This window comes from Lissotriton vulgaris, chromosome 2_1 (assembly GCF_964263255.1).
Source record: "Lissotriton vulgaris chromosome 2_1, aLisVul1.2, whole genome shotgun sequence".
NCBI classification, from domain to species: Eukaryota; Metazoa; Chordata; class Amphibia; order Caudata; family Salamandridae; genus Lissotriton; species Lissotriton vulgaris.
Window position 1 is genome coordinate 1,553,483,471 of NC_141687.1, and position 24,214 is coordinate 1,553,507,684.

Sequence of the window (24,214 nt, forward strand, 5' to 3'; positions counted from 1 at the left end):
GGAGCATGGTGCAATGTCGAGTTTGGTATCCCTGAACTCGGGGTTTAATAACGCATCCGTTTGTGTGGATGGTTTTTGGACTCTGGGTTTGAAAATAGCACTTTTAGAAAGTGGCTATTTTCTTGTCTAACTATTTCTGATTTCTGCTGGTTTGGTGTGTGTGTGACAGGAGCTGGGTGGCTCCAGAGGTCTGAATGAGTCAGTGTGGGATGAATGGGACATTTGCATTGAAAGAAGGGGGAGAGTAGTTCCTGATAGCCTGCCCTGCCTGAAACAATGCTGGCTTCACCTCCTGCCAGGCGACTGATGGCTCTGTGCCTGCCAGGGACGATCCTGGCCCCACCTCCTACCAGGAGGCTGATAGCTCTGCTCCTGCCAGTGACAATGCTGGCTCCACCTCCTGCTGGGCGTCTGAGGACCCAGCCCTGCACAGTGAATAGGCCAGGTGCCTCTGCCTGGCTGCACCCACAACAAACCCAGGATGTGGGGAAATTCCCCTGCATGGACAAAGGGATCAAAGCCAAAAAGGGGTATAAGAGAAGGACCCTTGAACCAAGACTTTAGATCACTTCTGACAAGGAACCCTGAACCAAGGACAAGAAGCCTGCTGATCCAAGGACTTGCCTACCCCTTCTGCCAGTGTGCTGTTTACTGGGGGGAATCCTGCAGTGCTTCTTTATTTTTGCCAAGGAACCAGGAGAGAGGAACTGTGTGTGTACTCTCAAACTTTGCTAAAGAAAATCTCCAAGGGCTGGAAGAGTGCCAGCCTCCTGTTGAAGTCACAGGGCTAAAGGACTTCATCTGCTAAAAGTGCTTGTTGCTGGGACCTGAGAGTCCAGCACCTCTGAAAGAAATCAGCAATCTCGACGCCGATGGACGCCGCCGAATCCAGCTCGACATCGTGAGTAACGGCTCCAGTGTCCCGCTTCCTCGATGCCGGCCGCCGGGCCCGATCGACGCCAGCAGCAACGACAGTGAGTAGCGAGTTCGGCTCCAGCTCCAAGTGACCCCGTGTCTGCACCGGTGCTGCTCGCATAGACTTCGAGCCCTCTCGACGCCGTGAGCGCTGCTCACTCTTGCAACCACATCATCGACGACGACGACGCCGTATCCTGCCTCGCCTCGTGAGCGCTGCTCCTGCCTGACATCTGTCGACGCCACTGCAGGTCGTCCCGACTCCGAGGCCCGATCGACGCCGAAGACGCGGCGCCGGACATCTCGACGCCAATGATCATCGTGTGCTTCGCTTTTCCAAGGTACTGTGTTGTGGGGGTCTGTGCGACTCCGGGCTCGACGTAGCGCTCCTCGCGGTCGACGCCGAACCTTTGGATTAACTTTGCCTCAACGTCGTGTGACTCCAGTGTGGGTTACATTGTTGCCAAGAACTGTGATTTAAAGAAGAGTTGCTTTTGTTACTAAAGACTTTTGTGCTAAGAAGAAACTACTTTTGAACTATTATTTTTCCTTCCAAGAGTATTTATTAAGATTGTGGTATATGTTTGTCGTTATTGGGTCTTGTGCTAAGCCTTATATAAAAATCCTTATTTTTATAATACTACTGTGTTGTGTCCATTTGTAGTGTATTCACTTTATTACTGTATGTGGTCATAAATGCTTAACGTACTGCCTCTGAGATAAGCCTGTCTGCTTTGCCAAGCTACCAAGGGGGTGAGCTGGGGTTATCTAAGTGTGTGATCCCCTTGCCCTGACTAGAGGAGGTGAGTCCCTATTTGTCAGAAGTGTATACCTCTGCCAACTAGAGACAGCCAAGACTAACATTTACTCTCAATAGGTTTAGATAAGGATAGATGCATCGTTTGTAAGAAGTAAACAAATTACTGTTTGTTTACTTCCTGGTTGACAATCAAGTGATTCACATCACTAGCCTATCACCACGCGGGTCTTTTATTTCACATGGTTTTCGAACCGCTCCTTATATCTTTATATTATGCCATGATATTACTCCATTCGCTGAACGCAACAGGTTATTTAACCACTGTAGTGTGCAAATACCGTTTTTACTCCGGACAGGTTTTTCAATATACTTCCACGAGCTCCCTAGATCATGTGGCTACACCACAGGGCTACAATACCTCTTCTGATTGGTTCTTTGCCATACTGACCGTTTCCGTCTTTGAAACGCCGAGAGCTCAGCGCGTTACTTTTTCGAGTAAGTTTGTCCTTCGATTTTCCTTATTTTATCCGATATACTTTTCCCAGCATGATATTTCACCACTACCTTGCTTCACGCTGTTTCTATGCTACATTCCCCACAGTCTAGAACGTTGATGATATTTTGTAATACTTGTTCGTGTAAACTCAGTTTGATCAATCAAGTAATGTCGTTATGTATGAATTCCTTTTTGATTATGGATAACTCGTTAGGATTTAATACATGTAAGCAATTCAATGCATCTAATTTAATTTATTTAACGAAAGTGTAATGTTATTTCAGCTGTTTATGGTTCGTTTGCTGATCGCTAAGGTCCTGTATGTTTTCATTTTCCAGGCCCCTGACGAAGGGTTACCCTGTTTAACCCGAAATGCATTGGTCATGAAGTAATGCAATTAATTGTTTATGTTTGGAATGAACTTCTACAAACACTATCGACAAGAAAAGTTATCTAACAATGAATAAAAACATATGATGATGTCAAGAATGACATGACTGGTTCTATTTGATAAAGACAACCAAGCAACGCTGAATGAGTGAAGAAACCTCATGGTTTCATGTTAAATATGCGCGTCTTTAGTGATTTCCAAATCACACACTCTCTGAATGACTTAAGGCACTGCCAGGCACAGTGCGACAAGGATCGCGCCTCACGTATCTTCTGAAATTTGTGTTTAAAATTGGGAGTGCACAGAGATAACAGCAACCTAATTTTCACTAACCTATCATGCCGGCTGTGATTTATTTGGGCATTTCGCTAGTAACTCATTGTTTTTTTCACTTCTGATCTGTTGTTCCAGCCAGCCTTAAAAATACAGCTGAAGAGTTTTAAGCCAATATGGATGGCTTCTACATCTGTGTCTTTAGGATTTCTTATGCAGAAATGGTCTCTGTGCTCCGTTTTCTGGGTCCTTAGATTTCTCTCACAGTTCTATTACTTGGTTTCCAGGTGTGCCATCGACATGGTAATTAGCTGTTCTTATTCTTGAGTGAATTAGAATTTGGCCTTCTGCTGTCTTTAGGCTCCTGCTCTTGTCATGTGTATTAACTTTCAGCTTTAATATTTCTTTGCTTATGCCTGCTCCTAATTCTTGTTGGTGAGAACCTTCTTGCAGTCCATTGTCAGCTCAGATAAGCAGGCTTTCAGATTATCTATCATGTTTGTGATTGTAGACTTGATGGCCATGATTGACTCTGGTATGAAGTTGACACCTCACTTTTCAGGTGTTGTCGTAAGAAATATTTTAATTGATACTTCTTACAGCAGATTTCTTACCTTTTGACTATCCCCAGGCACTAGACTGGATTTTTAAGCGATTGCTCCCACATGCAAGTAGATGACGCTATCAGAGTCTGCTGCAGCTCACCCCGCCTCTTAAAGTGACAGCACAGAGACGCTTATAGGTGCTGTGCCTCCATGCTTATATTAGTTCTTTTATTTACATGCCATTGGGCTCTGATGGGAACTCGTCTCCCTACTTATTTTGGTTTTTACTGACCCCAAAATGTCCAAAAATTAAATATGTAAGTGTCTCAGAGACATGTCTCCTACTTAACCCCCCAAAAGTACTGGCTTTCAGCTGTGCCACAAATGCAAGAAGCAGATGGCAGTCACAGATTTGTTCAGCATTTGTGTGTGGTATCTAGGTTCCATTCTTTACTCGAAGTCTCAGAATGCTGGCATAAGTCCCTCACAGCTGAGGAATTGGCCCGCCAGCAACGTCGTCTGCTCCATAAGTTCTGGCAGTGGTATAAGAGCGTTCAGCTGGTATCAGTCACTCTCTGTTATGATTCCCACCTCAGCCAGCTGTTCATCTGTCCCGCCCTGAAGTAATTGAGCAGGTCTCCGTGATGCAATAGCACAAGTGGGAGTTCAGGGGCAGTAGTCTCTCCCCGCGGCTCCGTTGTGGCCTGCATCTACCCGCGTTTTTGGGGACCGTACGTCTCTCCTGAAAAAGTACAGGTACTTCTATTGGCCATGGGCCGTTTCTTTGTCTCATCGGGTCCCTCCGGAGCACCTTTGGGCCCTGCGGACCCCTTGGGTTGTTCTGCCCCCGTGCCGCTGCCTTTGGCCCCGGTTATGCTGGCAAGATACCCAGTGGCGTTGTTGGCTTCGGCCACATTGCCACCGCCGTTGGCCCCGGCCTCGGCGCTACGGTTGGCTCTGACCTCGGAGCTTCCGTTGGCTCCAGCCTCGGCGCTTCTATTGGCTCCGGCCTCGGCGCTGCCGTTGACTCCGGCCTCGGCGCTGCCGTTGGCTCCGGTCTCGGCTTCCGTTGGCTCCGGTCTCGGCGCTGCCGTTGGCCCCGTCCTCGGGGCGGCCGTTGGCTCCGGCCGCGGCGCTGCAGTTGGCTCTGGCCTCGGTGAAGGTTCCGGCATCGGCGCAGCCGTTGGCTCTGGCCGTGGTACTGCCGTTGGGCTCGGCGCGGCATCAGCTCCGGCTTCAGCGTCGCCTTCGGATCCGCATCGCCGACGCCGTTGCGTCGTTTCCTCCAGGGCCAGATTATATAGAGCCTGCCTTGTCCTGCCTCCAATTCCTGTTCCTGACTGGAACAGGGTACTAGGAGCGATCTGAGGACCTGCTCGCTGTGAGGATGGTCTAAACTAGATTGACCATATAGAGATCCCGGCACACTGGGCTTATCTCCATGCCCTGATACTGTCCCCCTCCTCTGTAGCTAAGGTGGTGGTGTGTTCACTCTGTGATATGTGCATACGAGGCAACCCCAGTTTCATCGCACAGCACCTTCCGCCACGGTGTCTAGTGGTCCTGGGCTCTGCTTCTCCATGGGCCTTTTGGCCTTCTAATCCAACTCTGTGTGGTACACAGTGGCGCAGTGCTCCCACAGTGTCTAGCGTAGGCTTTGAAGGTGCTCTCCCAAGCACTTGCAGAGAGCAAAGATGCGGTGGGATTCACCATCCCTTGTGGTCTTGACCCCGCATCCTCCATAAGCAGAGCAATTTGTATGACAGTGGGTGTGTCCCAGGGCTTGCGGGCAGATCAGTCCACCGCCACCCTTACCACCGCTGCCTCAATGCCTTCCTAGTCTGCTGTTTGAGTCCACAGTATCAGGCCCTCCACTCGCCAGTGGGCGGCACCTCCCTTACTGGTGATTGAGCGGCGACAGTTGACAGCTTTCGATCTGACTCCCGAAGTCTGTGCTGTCAGTCTGGCAGCCAGGCATCCCTCCACTAAGACGGTATACGCCTGCAGGTGGAACAAATTTGTGACATGGTGCACAGCGAAGGCTGTGGATCCCCTTTTTGCCCCTCATTCTGAGGGCCTTCTGTTCCCTCTTGCCTTGGCCCCGCAGGGCTCTGTTCTGGGCACTATTAAAGGTTATCTTTCGGCCATCTCTGCCTTTCTACGGCTTCCAGATCAGCCTGCTCTTTTTAAGTCCCCAGTTGTTAACCGGTTCCTTAAGGCATTACACTCACATTTCCTCCGGTGCCGTTCATAATGCCTCAATGGGACTTAAATCTTGTCTTGACGTATCTGATGTGCACTCTCTTCGAGCCCCTTCATAACTGTCAGTTGTGTCTTCTCACTCTCAAGACGGCTTTCCTGGTAGCTATCACCCCTGCCAGGAGAGTGAGTGAGCTCCGGGCTCTTTCTTCCAAACCTCCTTCCTTTCTGTTCGTCTGGACAAGGTGGTTTTCAGGGCCCGTCCTTCTTTCTTGCCAAGGTTGTCACGCCCTTCCACAACCGGCAGACCATCACTTTGCCCACCTTCTTTCCGCCTCTGCATCCTTCAAAAGAGGAAGAGAGGCTCCACTGTCTGGACCCCACACGTGCGCACTCATTCTATCTGAAGCGCACACAACAGTTCTGGGTGGGTGACCAACTCTTTGTTGGCTACGTGGGTACCAACAAAGGTCGGGCCGTGCACAAGCGGACCATCTCTCGGTGGGTTGTTCTGTGCATTAAAGTGTGTTACTCATTGGCTAAGAAGGAGCCTCCTATTGGGCTGCATGCACGTTTACCAAGCATTACTGCCTTGACAGTCAAGTCCTGAGAGACGGCTTCTTTGGCTGTTCTGTTCTCTGTGACTTTCTGGTGTAATCTTGTTCGCAGACCCACCTCCGGGGTTGGTATTGCTGTGGTATCTATTCTAAGGTAAGGAATCTATCACTAACATGTCTCTTTCAGATGCACAAGTTATCCAGTATTATGGGTGTCTTTCAGAGATTCACATGCCTGAATCATTCCCCGTCGTCGAGACGGGAGTCTCCGGTACATAGAAAAGTAATGTCCTATAGACCTACATAGAGAATAGTAGGCCTAGAGGCCTCACCTTAGTAACATATCCATGTCCTTTTGTAAAAAGGACCAAACTATAGAGAAGAGCCAATCAGCTGCCACCTCCCTCTAGAACCTTCCTGTCAGGAGCCTCAGTCCCTCAGATTTTCTACCGCACGTTGTGCTAAGGAAGTCTCCTCTGAGCTCTGCTCAGATTCTGTGTTTTTGCACTTTAATAAATAACTTTGTTGTCAAAGATTCTTTTCTACTATGGATAATCTTCAAATACATTCTTTAATGAAGGTCTGGTAAGGAAAGACTGCAAGGTATGTCGCTCTTTCTCAAGTAAGTTTTTTGAGAGGTCGTGAAGGGCGACTTTTAATATGGTGTCAAACACTAAGACCAGAAAGGAGGTTTTTTATTTTCTCCAGTGAAAGTGATGAGGCATTGACCTCAACATCTAGGAGATCTCAAAAGAGAAGAAAATCTCCTCAAAGTCATTCCTCAGGCGAACGTCCTGAGAAGGCCCTCAAAAAGACCACTCATGGGTCTTCTGGGCGCAGTTCTTCAAAATCTCCTCACTCTGTGGAAAAGGAGAGTAAAGGACTTGCTTTTGGAGAAAAATCATGTAAAAAAGATGACTTCTGAGCCGTCAAAGTCACCTCCTCTGGTCATAGGACCCTTCAGGAAGGCGTTTTCTATAACTCCTGAGGTAAAGACTAAAAAGCCAACATCGTCAACAGGATCGTCGACGAAGAAACCATCATCATTGCCTATTATAGCCTCTTCGTCTACGATGGCCTCATCTACGATGGCCTCATCTACGATGGCCTCCTCTACGATGGCCTCGTTACGATTGCTCGTCTACGACGGCTCATCTACGACGGCTCGTCTATGATGGCTCGACGCCGACGGTTCGTCGACGACGGCCTCGTCTATGGCTGCTCGTCTACGACGGCCTGTTTACAGCGTAGACGATGGCCTAGTCTACGATGGCCTCGTCTACGATGGCCTCGTCTACAATGGCCTCGTCTACGATGGATCATCTACGATGGTTTGTCTACGATGGCTCGTCTACAATGGCTCATCTACAATGGCTCGTCTACGACGGCTTGTCTACGACTGCTCATCGACGACAGCGTCGTCAACGACGAAGGCCTCGTCTATGGCTGCTAGTCTACGACGGCCTGTGTAAGGCGTCGACGATGGCCTTGTCTACGATGGCCTAGTCTATGATGGCCTCGTCTACGATGGCCTCGTCTACGATTGCCTTGACTACGACGGCTCGTCTACGACGGCGTGGTCTACCACTGCTCGTCTACGACGGCCTGTGTAAGGCGTCGACGATGGCCTCGTCTACGACTGCGTCGTCAACGACGGCCTCGTCTGACTGCTCGTCTACGACGGCCTGTCTACGGTGTCGACGATGGCCTCGTCTACGATGGCCTCGTCTTTTATGGCCTAGTCTACGATGGCCTCATCTATGACTGCTCGTCTACGACGGCCTGTCTACCACGTCTACAATGGCCTCGTCTACGATGATCTCTTCTACAATGGCCTCGTCTACCATGGTCTCATCTACCATGGCCTCAGCTATGATGGCCTCGTCTACGATGGCCTCATCTACGATGGCTCCTCTATGATGGCTCCTCTATGATGGCGTTGTCAACGACGGACTAGTCTACGACGGATCGTCTATGGCGTCGCCTACGACGGCCTCATGTATGACTGCTCGTCTACGACGGCTTAGTCTATGACGGTGATCGACGAGGGAAATTCCGACAATTCTGGAATCTCTTATAATGTGGTAGAGAGATCTGCTCAATGTTTTAAGATCTCAATGATCTCTCAAGAACAGGTCTGCTTCTTGTATGAGTTCAAAGAACCTCCCAAGAAGGCAGTAAGGTCAATACCGATTATCGATTACCTATATTCAGAAGGGGTAAAGGTCATGCAGAACCCCTCCTTTGTATCACCAGTGATCCCTCAGTTGGATAAGAAGTATAGGGCGCCAGATACAGCACCGGCGTGTTTAACAGGAATCCTAAGCCGGATTCCGTGGTGACAAAGGCGGCCCAGAAGACCTCCAGGAATCCTTCGTCCCCTTTGTCGCTTCCTCCTGATAAGAAGGGAACAAGAGTAGACAACATTGGGAACAGGTTTTCCTCAATGTAGAGGCCGCAAATGCCCTAGCGTTCTTGGGACGCTATAATAGACAATTGTGGGCACCCATAGCCCCTTACCTGCCGGAATTGCCAGATTCATCCAAAGAGGAAGTAAAGAAGATTCTGCTAGATAGTGAAGCATCGGCGTCAGAAACTATAGACTGCGCGATGGATATCGCTATGACAGGGTTCCGCCAGTTGGCTGGAGCAGCAGTCTTGCGGCTCCAAGGATAGCTAAAGGTAACACCTTTCCGTCCTGAGGTGCAGACAAAGATTTTGGACAGGCCATATGATAGCCAGTTACTATTTGGCACAGAAAATTGACGAAGCAGACACTGCGAGAGCTTTGGACACTCTTCAGTATAAGAACCAGTCCTTTAGTAGAAATAGAGGAAGAGGACAGTCTTCCTACAGAAGAAATTATCAAAACAAGTCTTCCTGCTCTTCAGGCCAGAGTAGACCGCAATACCAACAGCAAAACAAGCAATCCTTTTTTGGGAAGTCGTCCTTTCTACGAGAGATCTCGATTATGCTGCAAAAAGGAGCAATAGAGAGAGTACCTCCATCTCAGAAGGGAAAAGGGTTTTATCCCCGCTTCTTTTTGATCCAAAAAATAAAAGACAAGTAGTGGAAACCAATCTTGGACCTCAGGGCCTTCAACAAATTCCTAAGAAGCAGTCGTTTTGCATGGTAACGATCCAGGAGGTCTTGCAACTACTGTAAGAGCAAGATTTTAGGGCGTCCCTAGACCTACAGGACGCTTACTTCCATATCCCAATTCACAGGAATCACAAAAAACGTACTTGCGATTTGCAATAGCGGGCAGACACTTGCAATTTCGCGTTCTGCCCTTCGGGCTCAAGTCTGCACCGTGCATATTCATGAAATGTCGTACCCCGGTGGCGGCATATCTCAGACAGTGCCATCACAAGTCTTTCCGTATCTGAATGACTGGCTGATCAAGGCTCCATCCTTAGAAGACTCGTCCAGGTCTTCCAATGCCTGTTTAAAGCTTTTCGATTGCTTGGGTCTCACCCTCAATCAGGAAAAATCGGTCATACAAGCTTCTCAGTGCATCAGTTTCCTAGGTGCAACCCTGGACACACGGTCAGCAAAAGCTTTACCATCCAGAGAGAGGATGAACAAGCTCCTTGCACTAGCTGCTATAGTAGCTTCGAAGAAAGTCTTGACAGTCCGCCTCTTCAAATCCCTCCTTGGGATGATGTCATTGGGTATCCTCCTGATTCCTCACTGTTGACTACGAATGAGACTTCTACAGGAGGTGCTCTCGAAGCAGTGGGTCTAATGCACAGGGTCATTCGACGACCACATAAAAGTGAATCCTCAGATGGTCGGAGCCCTGCAATGTGGATGTTATCTCAAAACCTGTCTCAAAGCTTGTCATTCCTGCTTCCGGCTGCTCCTCATGTTGTCACAACAGGCGCCTCATTGGAAGGCTGGGGAGTTTTTCTGCAAGAGCTACAGTTAAGCGGGAAGTTGTCTCCTATGGAGAAGACACTACACATCAATCTGCTCGAACTGCGGGCAGTTTTCCTGGCCCTTCAAGCTTTCCTGCCAAGAATCAAACATTTCCTGGTGCTCGTCCTGACAGACAACACCACGACTATGCACTACCTCAACAAACAGGGAGGGACACACTCGCTGGCGCTCTCTCGCGAGTCGCAAAAAATCTGGAATTGATTCATACTTCACAATGTAACCCTAAAGGCGGAATATGTCCCAGACACGGACAATGTGCTCGCCGACGCGTTGGGCAGGCAGAAAACATTGTCACACGAGTGGGAGCTAGATCAACAAATTATCGAGCAGATCTTCTCCAGATGGGGCACGCCGCAAATCCATCTATTTGTGGCGAGAATGAACGCCAAATGCCCACACTTCGCAAGTTGGCATCCCCAGGTAGGGTCTCTAGGGAATGCATTTTCCATTGCATGGCGCAACGTCTTTGCGTACGCCTTTCCGCCATTCCCGATGCTTCCAAGAGTCTTCAGGAAAATTTAGGTGGAGCCTTGTACTCTAATTTTAATAGCCCCAACTTGGCCGGGGCAACATTGGTTCACAAAGCTCCACCGTCTATCCCTGGAGCCGCCGATCCACCTGCGGCAGTATCCATCCCTGCTCACAATGAACAACAATCAAGTTCAGCATCCGGATCTGAAGTCTCTCAGGTTAGCTGCCGGGCTCCTGAGTTCCGAGAGTTCCACAATCTAAATATTCCACAAGACTGTGTACACACATTCTTGCCAGAGCAAGGGCGGATAGCACGACCAAAACGTATTTCCTGAAATGGAAGGGCTTTTGTGTTTGGTGCACAGACCAAGGCGTTCGGCCTTTCTCCTCCTCACCGGAGCAAATCTTACCTTATCTATTACATCTGGCACAGTCGGGCCTAGCCCACTCCTCCATTAAAGTACTCTTATCAGCAATATCTCGTTATAAAAGAACTACAACGAGTCAATCTCTCTGGTCAAACAGGTTTATTAAGCAATTTCTAAAAGGATTATGCAGATCTTTCCCGCCAGTAAGGATGTTGCCACCTACCTGGCATCTCAATGTGGTTCTTAACCAGCTCATGAAGCATCCGTTCGAACCAGTACACAGAGCTAACCCAAAGTATGTCTCGTGGAAAACAGCACTCCTCCTGGCGCTCACATCTGCAAGGAGGGTCAGTGAGCTACAGGCGTTTTCAATCCAGGATCCTTTTCTACAGTTTTAAAAACGACAGAGTAATCCTGAGAGCCAATCCTAGGTTTATCCCAAAAGTCCAGTCGGACTTCCACCTAAATGAACCTGTGGTTCAGCGTTCCTTCTTTCCAAACCCAAGCACGGCAGCTGAGAGATCGCTGCATTCTTTGGATCTCGAACGATGCTTGAAGTTTTACATTGACAAAACGAAAACATTCAGGAAATCTAACCAGCAAGCAGAGCATCTCCAGATGGATTTCTGCAGCCATTGCTTTCTGTCATGACCAAGCTGGACAGCCATTGCATTCCAAAGTGAGAGCGCACTCCACGAGAGCTATGTCCACTTCTATGGCTCTCTTTGCAGGGGCGCTAGTCATTGACATTTGTAGGGCGGCAACATGGAAGTCGCTGCATACCTTGACTAGGCACTACTGCCTGGATACAGAGCTGATGCATGATGCAGCAGTGGGACAAACAGTATTACACCATCTATTTCAGTAAGGTGAGCCTTCCTCCGTCCCTCCATCCTACTCTGATATGCACATTTCTTTACTAATACTTATTGTGGATGTCTAATGATGGTTCATGCTCATATGATGTGTATTATCTAAGGACTTGTATATGCTGTTCCATCAGAAATGTGCACTCTGCATTGCTTGCTACTCTGATTCAGGCATGTGAATCTATGAAAGACACCCATAATACTGGATAAGAAATGCGTTACTTACCTGTAAGTGCAGTTATCCAGTATTGGTGTCTTTCATAGATTCATATGCAACCCTCCTGCCTTCCCTGGAAGGACTCACCTGATTGTCTCAGTACCACGCCTACTTAGCTTAGTGCGTACAAAAATCTGAGGGACTGAGGCTCCTGACAGGAAGGTTCTAGAGGGAGGTGGCAGCTGATTGGCTCTTCTCTATAGTTTGGTCCTTTTTACAAAAGGACATTGATATGTTACTAAGGTGAGGTCTCTAGGCCTACTATTCTCTATGTATGTCTATAGGACATTACTTTTCTATGTACCGGAGACTCCCGTCTCGACGACGGGGAATGATTCAGGCATGTGAATCTATGAAAGACACCAATACTGGATAACTGCAGTTACAGGTAAGTAACGCATTTCTTACTACTTGTGTAACGATATATCTGTAAGAGACATTAGTTAGTAATAGATTCCTTACCGCCCCACCCATCTCCCCTTTTCTGCGAACTGATTTCTAGGGCTAAGGTCATCCCTTTCAGGGCCCTAGTTTCATTCATGGCTCCAGTGGTCAGTTTCTTGCATGGCTCTGAGTTCCTGGTGCAGAAAGTAGTGTACAGAACTGACGTCAGCGCGCATGGGTGGCGCCTAAGTAGTCTCTGTGATGTCATCTCGGAGCCACACGACGCCACCTACCAGTGCGCAGGGGTACTGCTGCCGAAAAAAAAATTCCGGATCCAGTCTGACGCCTGGGAATATTCTAAGGTAAGGAACCTATCACTAACTAATGTCTCTTACAGATATATTTTTACACAAGTAGTAACTTTTGCTTTAAGTATTCACATTATGACAATGTATAAAAATAGGAGGAGGTGAGATTTGGAATTTATGGAAGCTCCCCTTCAACCCCCATTGTCACCTACTACCAACAAGGACAAGACTGATAAACAAAACGTTAAGAGCAAATACACAACATTTTATTGTACTGGAAGTTAAAACAATCTCTACTGCTTGTTTAAAATCTTGTTTGAATATAGTCATTATGCTTAATCATCAGATTAGGACTGGCGTAGTGATGAGAAAACATGACTCGAATGAATGGGGATTTGTATCGCGCGACTTAGCCCAAGGGCATCAAGGCGCAGACAACGGACAGACACATAGTCTCAGGACATCGAAAACAGGAATTACTGATACGCCTTGGTGAAAAGCCAAGTTTTAGGATGTCTGCGGAAGATCAACAGTGAAGGTTGACTGATCATTTCTGGAGGGAGGGAATTCCATTACTTGGGGACCAAGGTGGAAAAGGCTCTACCTCCCCACTTAGTTCTAGAAAATCTGGGGACAGAAAGAAGATTTTTAGAGGCAGAGCGAAGTGTTCTGCTGGGAGTGTATGCACAGACAAGAGACCTAATGCCTTCCGAGCCAGAGCCATAGACAGCCCTGTGGGCAAAACAAAGAAGTTTGAAGGAGATCCTGGAATGAACCGGAAGCCAGTGGAGACTCTTCCTAGCCTGGGTTACTGAGGCAAGCCTCGGGAGGTTCAAAACCATCCTGGCTGCAGCATCTTGTACCATCTGAAGACGATGGACAGAGCTCTTATTTATGCCACTGTACAGGGCATTACAGTAATCGAGCCTTGAGGAAAGCAGGGCAACTATAGATTGTTTCCGGGCAGCAGGAGACAGGTAGGAAGCAATCTTTCTCAGGGTCCTGATGATGCCACAACAGGTGGATACAGTCCTATTGACCTGAAGGTCAAAGGAAAGTGCAGAATCTATCAAGACTCCAAGGTTCCAGGCAGAGTGGACCGGGTGGGGGCAGTCCCCAAGGGAGGCCGGCCACCAGTCATCAGACCAGATCTCCTGGTTTCCTCCAAAAACCAGGACCGCCGTCTTTTCCCCATTTAATTTTAAAAAGTTCCGAATCATCCACTGGGATACTGCCTCCATACAGGATCTGAACATGAGGGCTGAGTCATTGACCGACTGTGTGATAGAGACCATGATCTGAGTGTCGTCGGCGTACGACAGCACCTCAAATCCAAAGGATCTCACCACTTTGGCAAGTGGGGTCACTTAGATGTTAAATAGTAGGGGACTTAACAATGAGCTCTGCGGGACCCCACATTGCACTGACTGGGAGGGAGACAGAAAATTGCCCATCTTAACTCTCTGTTCCCTTTGATGGAGGAAGGAAGCCAATAAGCTGAGTGCAGAGCCTCCAACCCCAATCTCCTCAAGCCTAGAGACCAGGACTGAGGGGGACAGGGTGTCTAAGGCTGCCGTAAGGTCGAGTAGGACCAGAAGAGTGGTATGGTCCCTGTTGACCTTGGAACGGATGTTGTTAATAACAACAGTAAGGGCAGACTCTGTACTGTGGGCATTACGAAAACCATGTTGAGAAATATCTAACAGATTTGAGCCCTCCAAAAAGGTGGATAGATAGCGGTTATGATGAGCCTCGAGAATCTTGGCCGGGGCTGGTAAAAGGGAGATGGGGCGAAAGTTTTTTTAAGGACTCCTGGATCCAAAGAGGCCTTCTTAAGCAGTGGTTTAACAACTGCTGTTTTCCAGGAGAGGGAGCTAAATTCATCCATAAACGGAGCAAGGGTTTCAGTATTAATCTCCCTATAAATACTTCTCAGTTCCCATTTCTTACATTTAGAATGGTAGGGGGCAGTAAAAGTAGTTTTGAGCTCAAAGGACACCGCCAGATGGTCTGACCAGGCTAAAGGAATAGACATTCCGATCGTTAATCTGGTGTCGTTTGAAAAGACGCCATCGAGCGTGTGGCCAGCTAGATGAGTAGCACCTTCTACAAGTTGGATCAGGCCACATGCGGCTAGGCCTTCTACTAAGGACGACGTGTCTCTAGAGTATGCGTTTTCTAGATAAAAATTAAAATCACCAAGAAGGGTAAGATTAGGCCTGTTGATGAAGGGCTCTAAAAGTTTCAACAGATCTTGGGAAAACGTAGCTCTGGGGCCTGGAGGCCTATAACATAAAATACCAGAAAAAGAGGCTGTGGGGGTAAAGTTTATAGAAAAGTACATTGCCTCAAAGTTATCCAAAGGAGAAGAGAGGGGGTCAGTGCGGCAAGTAAAGGAATCTCTAAACAGAATTCCTAGCCCACCGCCTCTGCGACCTGTTCTATCCATCCTGGTCAGGACATAGCCCTTAGGGATAGCATCAACCAGATCGGGGCCTGAGGTGTCCGATCCCCAGGTTTCAGTAATGAAAACCCAAGGGGGTTTCCTCAGCGAGACAAAATCACTAAATGCCACATTATTTTTAACTAGAGATCTTGCATTAATGAGAAATCCCACATCCTTTATAGGATTTGCAGTAGGCTTAGATGCCCCAGGGTGAACCCGGTCTTTCCTGGGGTGTCGAATCCTGATATGTCTTAAATCACGACTACAACAATGCGTGCTATGGAAGTCATCGGGGGATAAGGTATGATGGCACAATTTAAAAGGAGGCTTCAAAGAGAGCAAGGTAGAAAGAGTATACAGCTCACTATCAGCTGGGGAGAGTAACAAGGCCTGGCCCGTGGTGCGGACGGGCGCAGACGGGCTTAACTTTGGCGCGACTTCGGCACGCGTCCGCTGTGCGCGGAGAAAGCCATCCGTACTAAATAGGGTGGAGCCTGCGTGTCGAGCTCCGCGTGACCTTCTTGAGCCAATCAGTGCGGGACCCCAAATGTTTGCCGGCGCCCTCCACAACAAACGGGAAAACTCGTGGTGAACCGGGGCGCTGGCAGAAGCGGTGTGAGTACGGTAAGGGCTGCGGGGAAATGTGCAAAGAAACACAGTGAGGGTCAGTTTTAAAATACAAACGTAGCAGCAAAGCTAAGGCAACATAGCAATCATGCGCCAGAGAAACAGTATTCAAGTTTTAAAAAGTGTTTCAATAATTTTAAAAGCGGAGCTTAACAACAAGCATAGTAATCATGCAAACGATCCTGAGAGACAAAACCAGGATCTCACCTAAAATACATGGTCCAGGAACATATGAGTAACATTCAATTAAATGTGGAGCACCTTTTGGGTGCCCTAGTTAATCAAATATTCAAGACAGTGGGTGATTTGCATACAGGGTGCTCTTTCTGCGAGGAAGCATCACTACACTATTATACATGGGATGCAGCAGCTTACCCAGAAACGATGTATGCAGCAACAACACTATGGCCGCCAATAAGCCTTTCGTGGCAACAGTAGCCACAACTACACAAGAAGTCTTTCCCAGAAAGAGGCAAGGGATGGCACCAAAGCCTAAGAGGGGAGGGCTGGTCTCCTCTACAAAGTGAAATATTTTCACTGCCCTGACTATACCTCCCTGGGAGTGGTCTCCCATAACAGTGGACTCAAATCACCTTAAGTAAGTGGGTCATGCGAATAATAAACCAGGGATACTCCACCATATTTAGGGTAAGGTCAGCAGCAAAAATGTTCACATAGTGTGTATCTCTGGCAGCAGTACATCTAAGACAATAGGCCATAGATGTTTATCCATAACTGGATGCTTGGCAAGTAGGGCGGAATTTGTTTCAACATGCCAGAACAGTAAGAACAGAGTAGTACAAACACTATACCATCTAGGGTTCACAGTTACTTTAAAATGTCTCCATTGCCAATCATTACACTGAGCTATAGTTATATAGCCACTTTACTGCTAAACACCATATGTCCATCATTCCAATATGGTTATGCATACACACCCCAGGTTTATAAATATGGAACTATCCAACTGCTAGTTTTTTTTTCATAGTCATACATGTGTATCAGAGCAATTTATCAGCTAAATCTCAGAGGAGCAATAATGTATTACATGGACGTATTGTAGAATGGATAGTGCAAACTGTTCTTTTGTATTAGTCTCCAGAATGAAATACATTGCAGGCAATGTTGAGAGCACATTCCTCTGAGAAGAAAGGGAGCTTCTTTGTCTTTGGTTGGTAACTTTTTCTTAATTGAATAATGTACACATTTGTCAAACATTAATTTGTAGATGTACGGTCTTCGGCTATTGCTAAAAATTGATGCCCAACACCTAGATTTAGAAAAGATTCACTTGGCAAAAGAAAAAGTTATTTAGCTGTAATAGTAATTTTGTAACCTGAGACTATTCTAGATGCACATGACTCACTGGAAAGAGGAATAATGTAAATAAACAAATTATGACGTAAATAGTTGTGTATTAAATATAATTAATATACCATGCTCCCTCATCATCGAGGGAGAATAGAATCTTGAGATGGAAGTCATTCACAGTGATGTAGTGGGTTTAAGGTCAGGCTCATCATGGATCACAATGACTTGCCATTATGGTCAATGTCCAAAATGTAAATGCAAAATGAACAGATGATGGATGGAATGCTGAACCAATCGAACATTCATCCCCAGTCACAGATCAGGATTAAATCCATTGTTTTTTTTGCACGCAACTCCATTCCAGTTTAGACCCAGCCATAATCAAATCAGTCTTGAACCTGCTCCACATGGGGACAGTCCAGCCCAAACAACCAAGCCTGGTCCTCCCTGGGCCAGAAACAAGAATCTTGGGGCCGGTTTTGGGATTCCACCCCAATCGCCAGGCTAGCTTGAATCTGGTGGCGTAGCGAGCACAGAACTCACATCTAGGCATACCCTTCCCACTTGGGGCGACAAATGCAAAAAGAACAGATGATGGACCGAATGCTGAACCAATCAGACATTCACCCCCAGTCACAGATCTGTGTTAAATCCATAGTTTTTTTGCATGCCACACCATTTCTGTTTAGATCCAGCCATATGCAAATCAGGCTTGACCCTGCTCCACATGGGAACAATCCAGCCCATTTAAACCACACAAATACAGCAAAGCATATGATTCTAGTATGGTTTCAAACTGCAAAGCTATTGCTACAGATAAGTAGCTTGTTTTCTTATTATTATAATAGATTTGTCAACAGATCACCAACTTACCATGCTTGTAGGCATTCTGGCCAGTCACTGACCACAACAAAGGGAATGTTGATATTTAGGTAGTGGTCCTTTAACATTGGTCAGAACTTGTTGCAGCTTCATATCATGGTCATTTAAACAGTTCCACATTATGATCACCAGTGTTTTGACTTTGACATACATTGTTTTGCACAGAGCTTTGAAACCTCTTTTTATTAGTACCAAAAGTCACTTAAATTAATGGGCACAATTGCTATTATTTTGAAGGAATCGGAGCATAAATTCTTATAATTTGAAAGTGTGGTTCTCTTTCTGTGTCTGCTCGTTATCATTCAACATTTCACTCTACTGCTTTTCCTATACTCCCAAGTCTGCAAACCACTAATTAATACAAAAGCAGAGGCACAGAGGGCAAGCGAGCAAAACAAATGTGAAAAAAAGAAAGCATACCCAGTGCTAGGTCTCAGCATTTTATTTTTGTTTCATCTGAAGAGGAACATCAAGAGCTATGGACATACATTCCAAAGGTAAACATACACACACTATGGACATCCATTCCAAAGGTAAACACACACACACATTTTATCAATGTTGACAAAAGTGAACCTAGGTGACTCTAGTTTATGATGGTTTGACAAACTGTAGTATTTAAATATTAATGCACTGTAACATTGTGAGACATACATTTTCACTGCAGTAACGTTTTGTTTTCTGTACAAAACTACAGTTTTTCTCTCGGACTGACCGTGTATTGAAGCATAAACGTATGTGCCATGAAAACCGGGATAAGAAGCCCAGCAGATGTGCTACAAAAATTGGTCTTGTGGCATCCGAGGAAGACCCTGGCTTTATTTTTACCTCAAAAGAGAGCCCTTTGTTAAAGAAGAAAAAACAAAAGACTCCAGAGAAGGCTAAATCCATGGGGCTGGTAGAAAAAGAGAGTTCTTTAGAGAAACCTGACCAAAAAGCTAAGAATGACTTTTTGTCTCTGTTCCCTGCTAATGCTAAAGTGAAAGATGAGTACATGGTTGCCGAATATGCTGTTGAAATGCCACATACATCTGTCAGCGGTATTCATTTGCATCAAGCAGTTTCAGGTGAGATACATCCGCCTAAGTTGGTACTCAAAAAGGTCAACAGTAAACGAAGTCTAAAACAGCCACAAGAGCAAAACCAGACTGTATCACCATTATCTGTCTTTGAAGAAAGTAAAGTTGCAAAATATGCCTATGAACTTGTGGATAAACAAAATTTGATGGACCCAGAAGGTAATGCGGATCTTGACCAAGTTGACAGCTTACAAGATGGCCCCAGTAAGCCTGTACACAGCAGCACTAATTATGATGATGCCATGCAGTTCTTGAAGAAAAAACGATATTTGCAATCGTCTGGTAATCGTGAATATGCTTTGAGTGTTGGTAATCTTGCATCTCAACCTTCTGCAACACAGGCAGCTGTGGCTAGTGTTATTGATGAAGGCAATGGATCCATATTAGAATCACAGGCTCTGAATGTGGATATTAAGAATAATCATGATAAAAATGTCATTCCAGATGAGGTATTGCAGACTATATTAGACCACTACTCGCACAAAGCCAATGGACAACATGAAATGTCTTTTAGTGTGGCAGATACTGAAGTAACTTCCAGCATATCTATCAGTTCTGCAGAGGTCACTGAGGTTCCCCAGAATGACAACATTGGAACAAGTTCCCAGGCTTCGACATCAGATAAAGCCAATTTGTTCCAAGAATATTCTAAGTTTCTGCAGCAAGCGTTGGACAGAACTAGTCAAAATGATGCTTACAATTCAAGCCTTAATTTTGTGACAGATAACCAGGCTCTCACAACCCAATCATCCTTTCCTCCTTTGGACAAACAGGTCTACTCAACAATTGCTCTCAGTAGCTTCCGTTCAGGAATGAATTCTCCCTTGAGAACAAATACAGATAAGTCACATTTTGGACTCCTAGTTAGTGATTCCCAGCACTCTTTTTCTTTTTCAGGTGATGAGGGAAGTCATTCCTCTTCCTCAGCAGCACAGGACTTTTTGGATCAGGTGACTAATCAAAAGAAAGCTGAGACACAACCTGTACACCAAACGTTTCAGATAAGCACTTTTGATCAGCCCTTCCGACCTCAGTATGGAGCTAGAGCTGGACTATCTTCCCACTTTAGTACTACAAATGGACAGATGAATCTGCGAGGACCGGGGACAAGTGCTGACTTCCCAGATTTTCCCTTAATGAATGTAAATGAGAATAGAGGTCAAATTACTTCTTCCCCTGACGCAACAACAAGCCAGACATTTGGCTAACCCACTTGTGAATATTATAAGGCACTTTAAAGCATAAGGATCTCAAGAGACGTTCTTATGTATAGAGTGGAGGGTTGTACAGTTTTAAGCGCATCATGTCCTTGCAAAAGTAAGCTAAAAAGATAGTGGGAAAATTCTGAGATCTTGTTTTGAAGTTGATAATCATTGCTCTGTATTTTATTTTATCAGGCACTTAGTGGACAATGTATTATCCTTTTGGCAAAGACCAGGAACTTGCAAATTTAATAATACATAAAAAAGTGTGTAATAACTTTAAGGAATAATTGTGTGTTCTAATGGCAAAGTTATATCTCCTTGGTAAATAGGTAATTGTGTCGAATCTGCCAGTCTTTTAAAGAATGGCAGTTTTGCCCCCGTATTTCAGCAAAGGTGGTTAAATATTGGACAGAATAAGCTAAGTTTGGCTATAAAATATTTATGTATTTGATACAAATACTATTTATTCACTCTTTCTAAAAGAAATAAATGTATGTGTCCTTTGTATTTATTCTGAGCCTTTGCCTCTTTAATACAAAGTTTAAAAAAAATAGTGTTCCCTTATATAGACTGATTTAAAAAGATTTATTGCCAATGGTAATTTGTAACCGAAAGCATTACTTTTAGTAGGTTTACTTCTATTCTGAAGTATTCAAAAGCATCAATTTCTATATATTACAGCACTTAAAACACATTTTATTATATAGATTTATTTGCAGACATGTTGGTAAAGGTTACTTTAATAATCAGTTGGTACCCCTCCTCCCGAATGTTTTATTGAATGTGCTTTCTTTTTTAAGACGGTCGGTTATGTTTGTATCATACATGCATACGACAGCTAATACAGAATTAAATGGTTGTTATCCTTACTTCTGTATCGGTGGACATTTTCTATAGATGTCGTTATATCATCAGGTGAGCTGAATTGTGAGTTTATTTTATGCACATAAAACAACATGGCTGTTTAAATAGAACTTTTGGTTTGTGATTATTCAAAACATTCAAATTCCTAATTGAGCATTTATGAATGTAGTGATTACCCTTCACTGAGATTAACACATTGGTAATAAGGTAGTGTAAATGCTGACCTGTAACAGTACTGTCTGTATTTTTCAGCGCAAGCTGGATCTGCTCTACTATACACCATATTAAAAGGTGGAAGTAGAAAAGGCTCCCCTGAACCAGACAAATCAGACACCACTGTTTCGAATAGTATGAAAATATTTCTTTTACTGCTTCTTTATTTTAAATTATAAATGAATGTTTCCACTCTGACAAGTCGTTAAAGTACAGCAGCAATTTTTTTTACAAATTGAAGTCTTAAATGATTTTCATCTGATATTGCAATGCTGGGGGTGTCTTTCTCTAATTAATGTACATTTTGCCTAATAATTGTACGAAATATCAAATATGTTTTTGCAAGGGTTAGCGTTTTTCTGCTATAATGGAAGTCTATGTATCTGTGCGATGTAAAACTACTTCGATGCAACAAACCCATGGAAAGCATTCTTGAATCACTCAAAATGGGACCACGAAAATGCTCTTATAGTAATCCTAGAAAGTTTGTTGACTTAAGTCTGCAGTATAAAAAGATTGAAAGCACAGTTGAAAATGTAAGCTGCATAACACATCTTTTTAAAGTTTCAGGTTAATTCTGGGCTATATTTACTTTGCCTTTCAAATATATACTGGCAAATGCACTAAGGCAACATTTGAATCGTCTCAATCAGCTCACCATTTGTCCAGATGATAATGATCAATACTTTGATTTAAATAATCCACTAATAAGTTTAGATTACTTTGAAATTGGATAGTTACTAAGCTGTTTGTGTGCAAGTCATCCCAAACACTCCAAAAACAATCAGATGAAGTGTAAATCCATTTAGCTGGGTGATAATTTCAAAGTTTGCATCTTTTTAAATAGTTGGGAAAAATGTCTTACAAACTGTGTTTTAAAGGTTAAGGTGTCCTTTTGTTACCTATATTTTTTTTAATGCAAATTAATTTTTATAACTGCTAAAGTCAATCTCTGCTTGTTTCTCTTGTATGAAATTCAACAGTAGGTAAATTGTTGCTTCCCTCCTAAGGTTAGTAAGTTCACTGCTGGCCTGCTCGAGACAGCTGAGCAACAGAACCTTCATTATCAATGGGTGAAGCCATTTTATCCACAGCGCTTCAGAATAGGGTAGTACTTGATTCCTGAAAATATACTGATAAATAGTAAAAAGTCAGACTGAGAGGAAATTCCTGTTTAACGTAGCAACTGCTTGCAGTTTTCAACATAAACAACTAATTGTTACATTATCAAAAACTTCAATATTATCTGTCCTTTTATTGTGGTTGTTTTTGGTCTTAATATAATGAATCCAAGTTAAGACCTATATACATTTTTAAATTAATATATTAATGCATATTTGAACAAAAACTGTGCATTGTGTATTAGTTTTATAATTATCCAGTAAACTGTCTTTTGGGACTTGTCACTGCCTAACCAAAATGTATTTATTGGTAGTCATGCAGAAATAAGCATTGAAGAAATAGGTAACTTTCTGGACCACACGTTGCATGTGTCTAAATAGATGACTTATCTGATGAATTGTGTTTTTAAATCCCAGTTTTTGTTAATTTCGAATGTTTTGTAGTAGGCCAGAAAAAATAAATAAGATTCAGATGTGCATTCGCCAGTGCCCTGAAAAAAAGCAGCGAGGAAGAATATATCCAAACAAATCTGATGGACTTATTTAAAACTATGGATGTATACTATTTCTTTGTTTAAAGAGAGAAATGTATTTTTGTAAAACAAAATTATGTATATAGTGTTTGGAGTAATTTTAGAAGTTCTGGGATAACCTTCAAGACATGTAAAGGATTTAGCTGCACTTCTCGTGTACATCGAAAACATGTCCATTTTGTGCCTTAATACTCACTTGGGGCATGCGGATACATTCTTTTTTAAAAAGGGTAATTTATATTGCTCCATTTGTCCACAGCTGCCTCTAAGTGAATCTTTTCTTTGGAATTTCAAAGTTTTACAAAGCCCTTTGCCTGGCTCATATACTTACATATAGTATAGACATAATATCTGCTATTAACCATTCATTGGCTGTATGGAAGTTACTGTGAAGCATAACTGTTAGAGACAAACATTTCTGGTTTTTCCTTCTAGACCCTTGATTTAAAAAGTAAATAGATACTGACAATAATCACTTTGGTCTTGTGATAGTAGTCATACCAAATAAACATTTCAACCTGCTCTTGCCTTCTCTATTCCTCTGCCTTCAAAAAGGACACTTGAATTGAGGCACATTCGCATTTCTCTTCAGAAGTTCAACTGACTCCAAGATCCATCTTATTCAGTGTAAGAATCTGTGAAAATTAGATTTGTTATACATGTTCATACCCATTCAAAGCATTGGACCCATTGACCCATGGAGACCTCAGGCCTAGCAGCTCTTTTGAAATAAAACAAAAACCCTAGGGGCTCCTCCTTGTTAACTGTCACTGAATAACTGCAAGCTATTCTCCACAAGACACTCTCCACATATATCCCCTCAAGAGTTCCCAATTAAATGACAAACATTAGTGCTGAGTTTTTGTATTTTTCCTTGGAAATAGGCTGTCATGATTGTCCCGAGACTAATATTTCACAAGACCTACTTTAATAATATGCAGTATCATATGATGATGTATATTTCAGAATAACTGAAACATACTACTATTTGGCTGTGTAACATGTGGATGGCTGAGCTTTGCAAATGCAATCATAGGACATTTGTTCTTTGTTCAAATAAAGAATTGAAACTTGTCTGCTTATTCGCCACCCCACATAATCCCACCCTGGTCCTAAAAAATGCACACGCCCCAATGCACATTGCGCCTGTCCCCCCGACATCAAGGTTAAACTAAGCCTTTGAGTATTTTTTCAATCATGCTAAACGTGTGGGGACAAGCCCACAGGACCCATGAGTT

General features: G+C 44.5%; 1 protein-coding gene across 1 annotated transcript in view; it reads left to right on the top strand.

Annotated features, from left to right (window-relative positions):
* The window catches only part of ZNF148 (zinc finger protein 148), a 205,229-nt gene extending 182,307 nt beyond the window's left edge, over positions 1-22,922 (top strand). The window contains exon 7 of the mRNA XM_086957436.1: positions 18,659-22,922. Coding sequence (XP_086813562.1) covers positions 18,659-20,248 — 1,590 coding nt within the window. The 3' untranslated portion in view covers positions 20,249-22,922. The remainder of the gene's footprint in view (positions 1-18,658) is intronic.
* Positions 22,923-24,214: the final 1,292 nt, after the last annotated feature.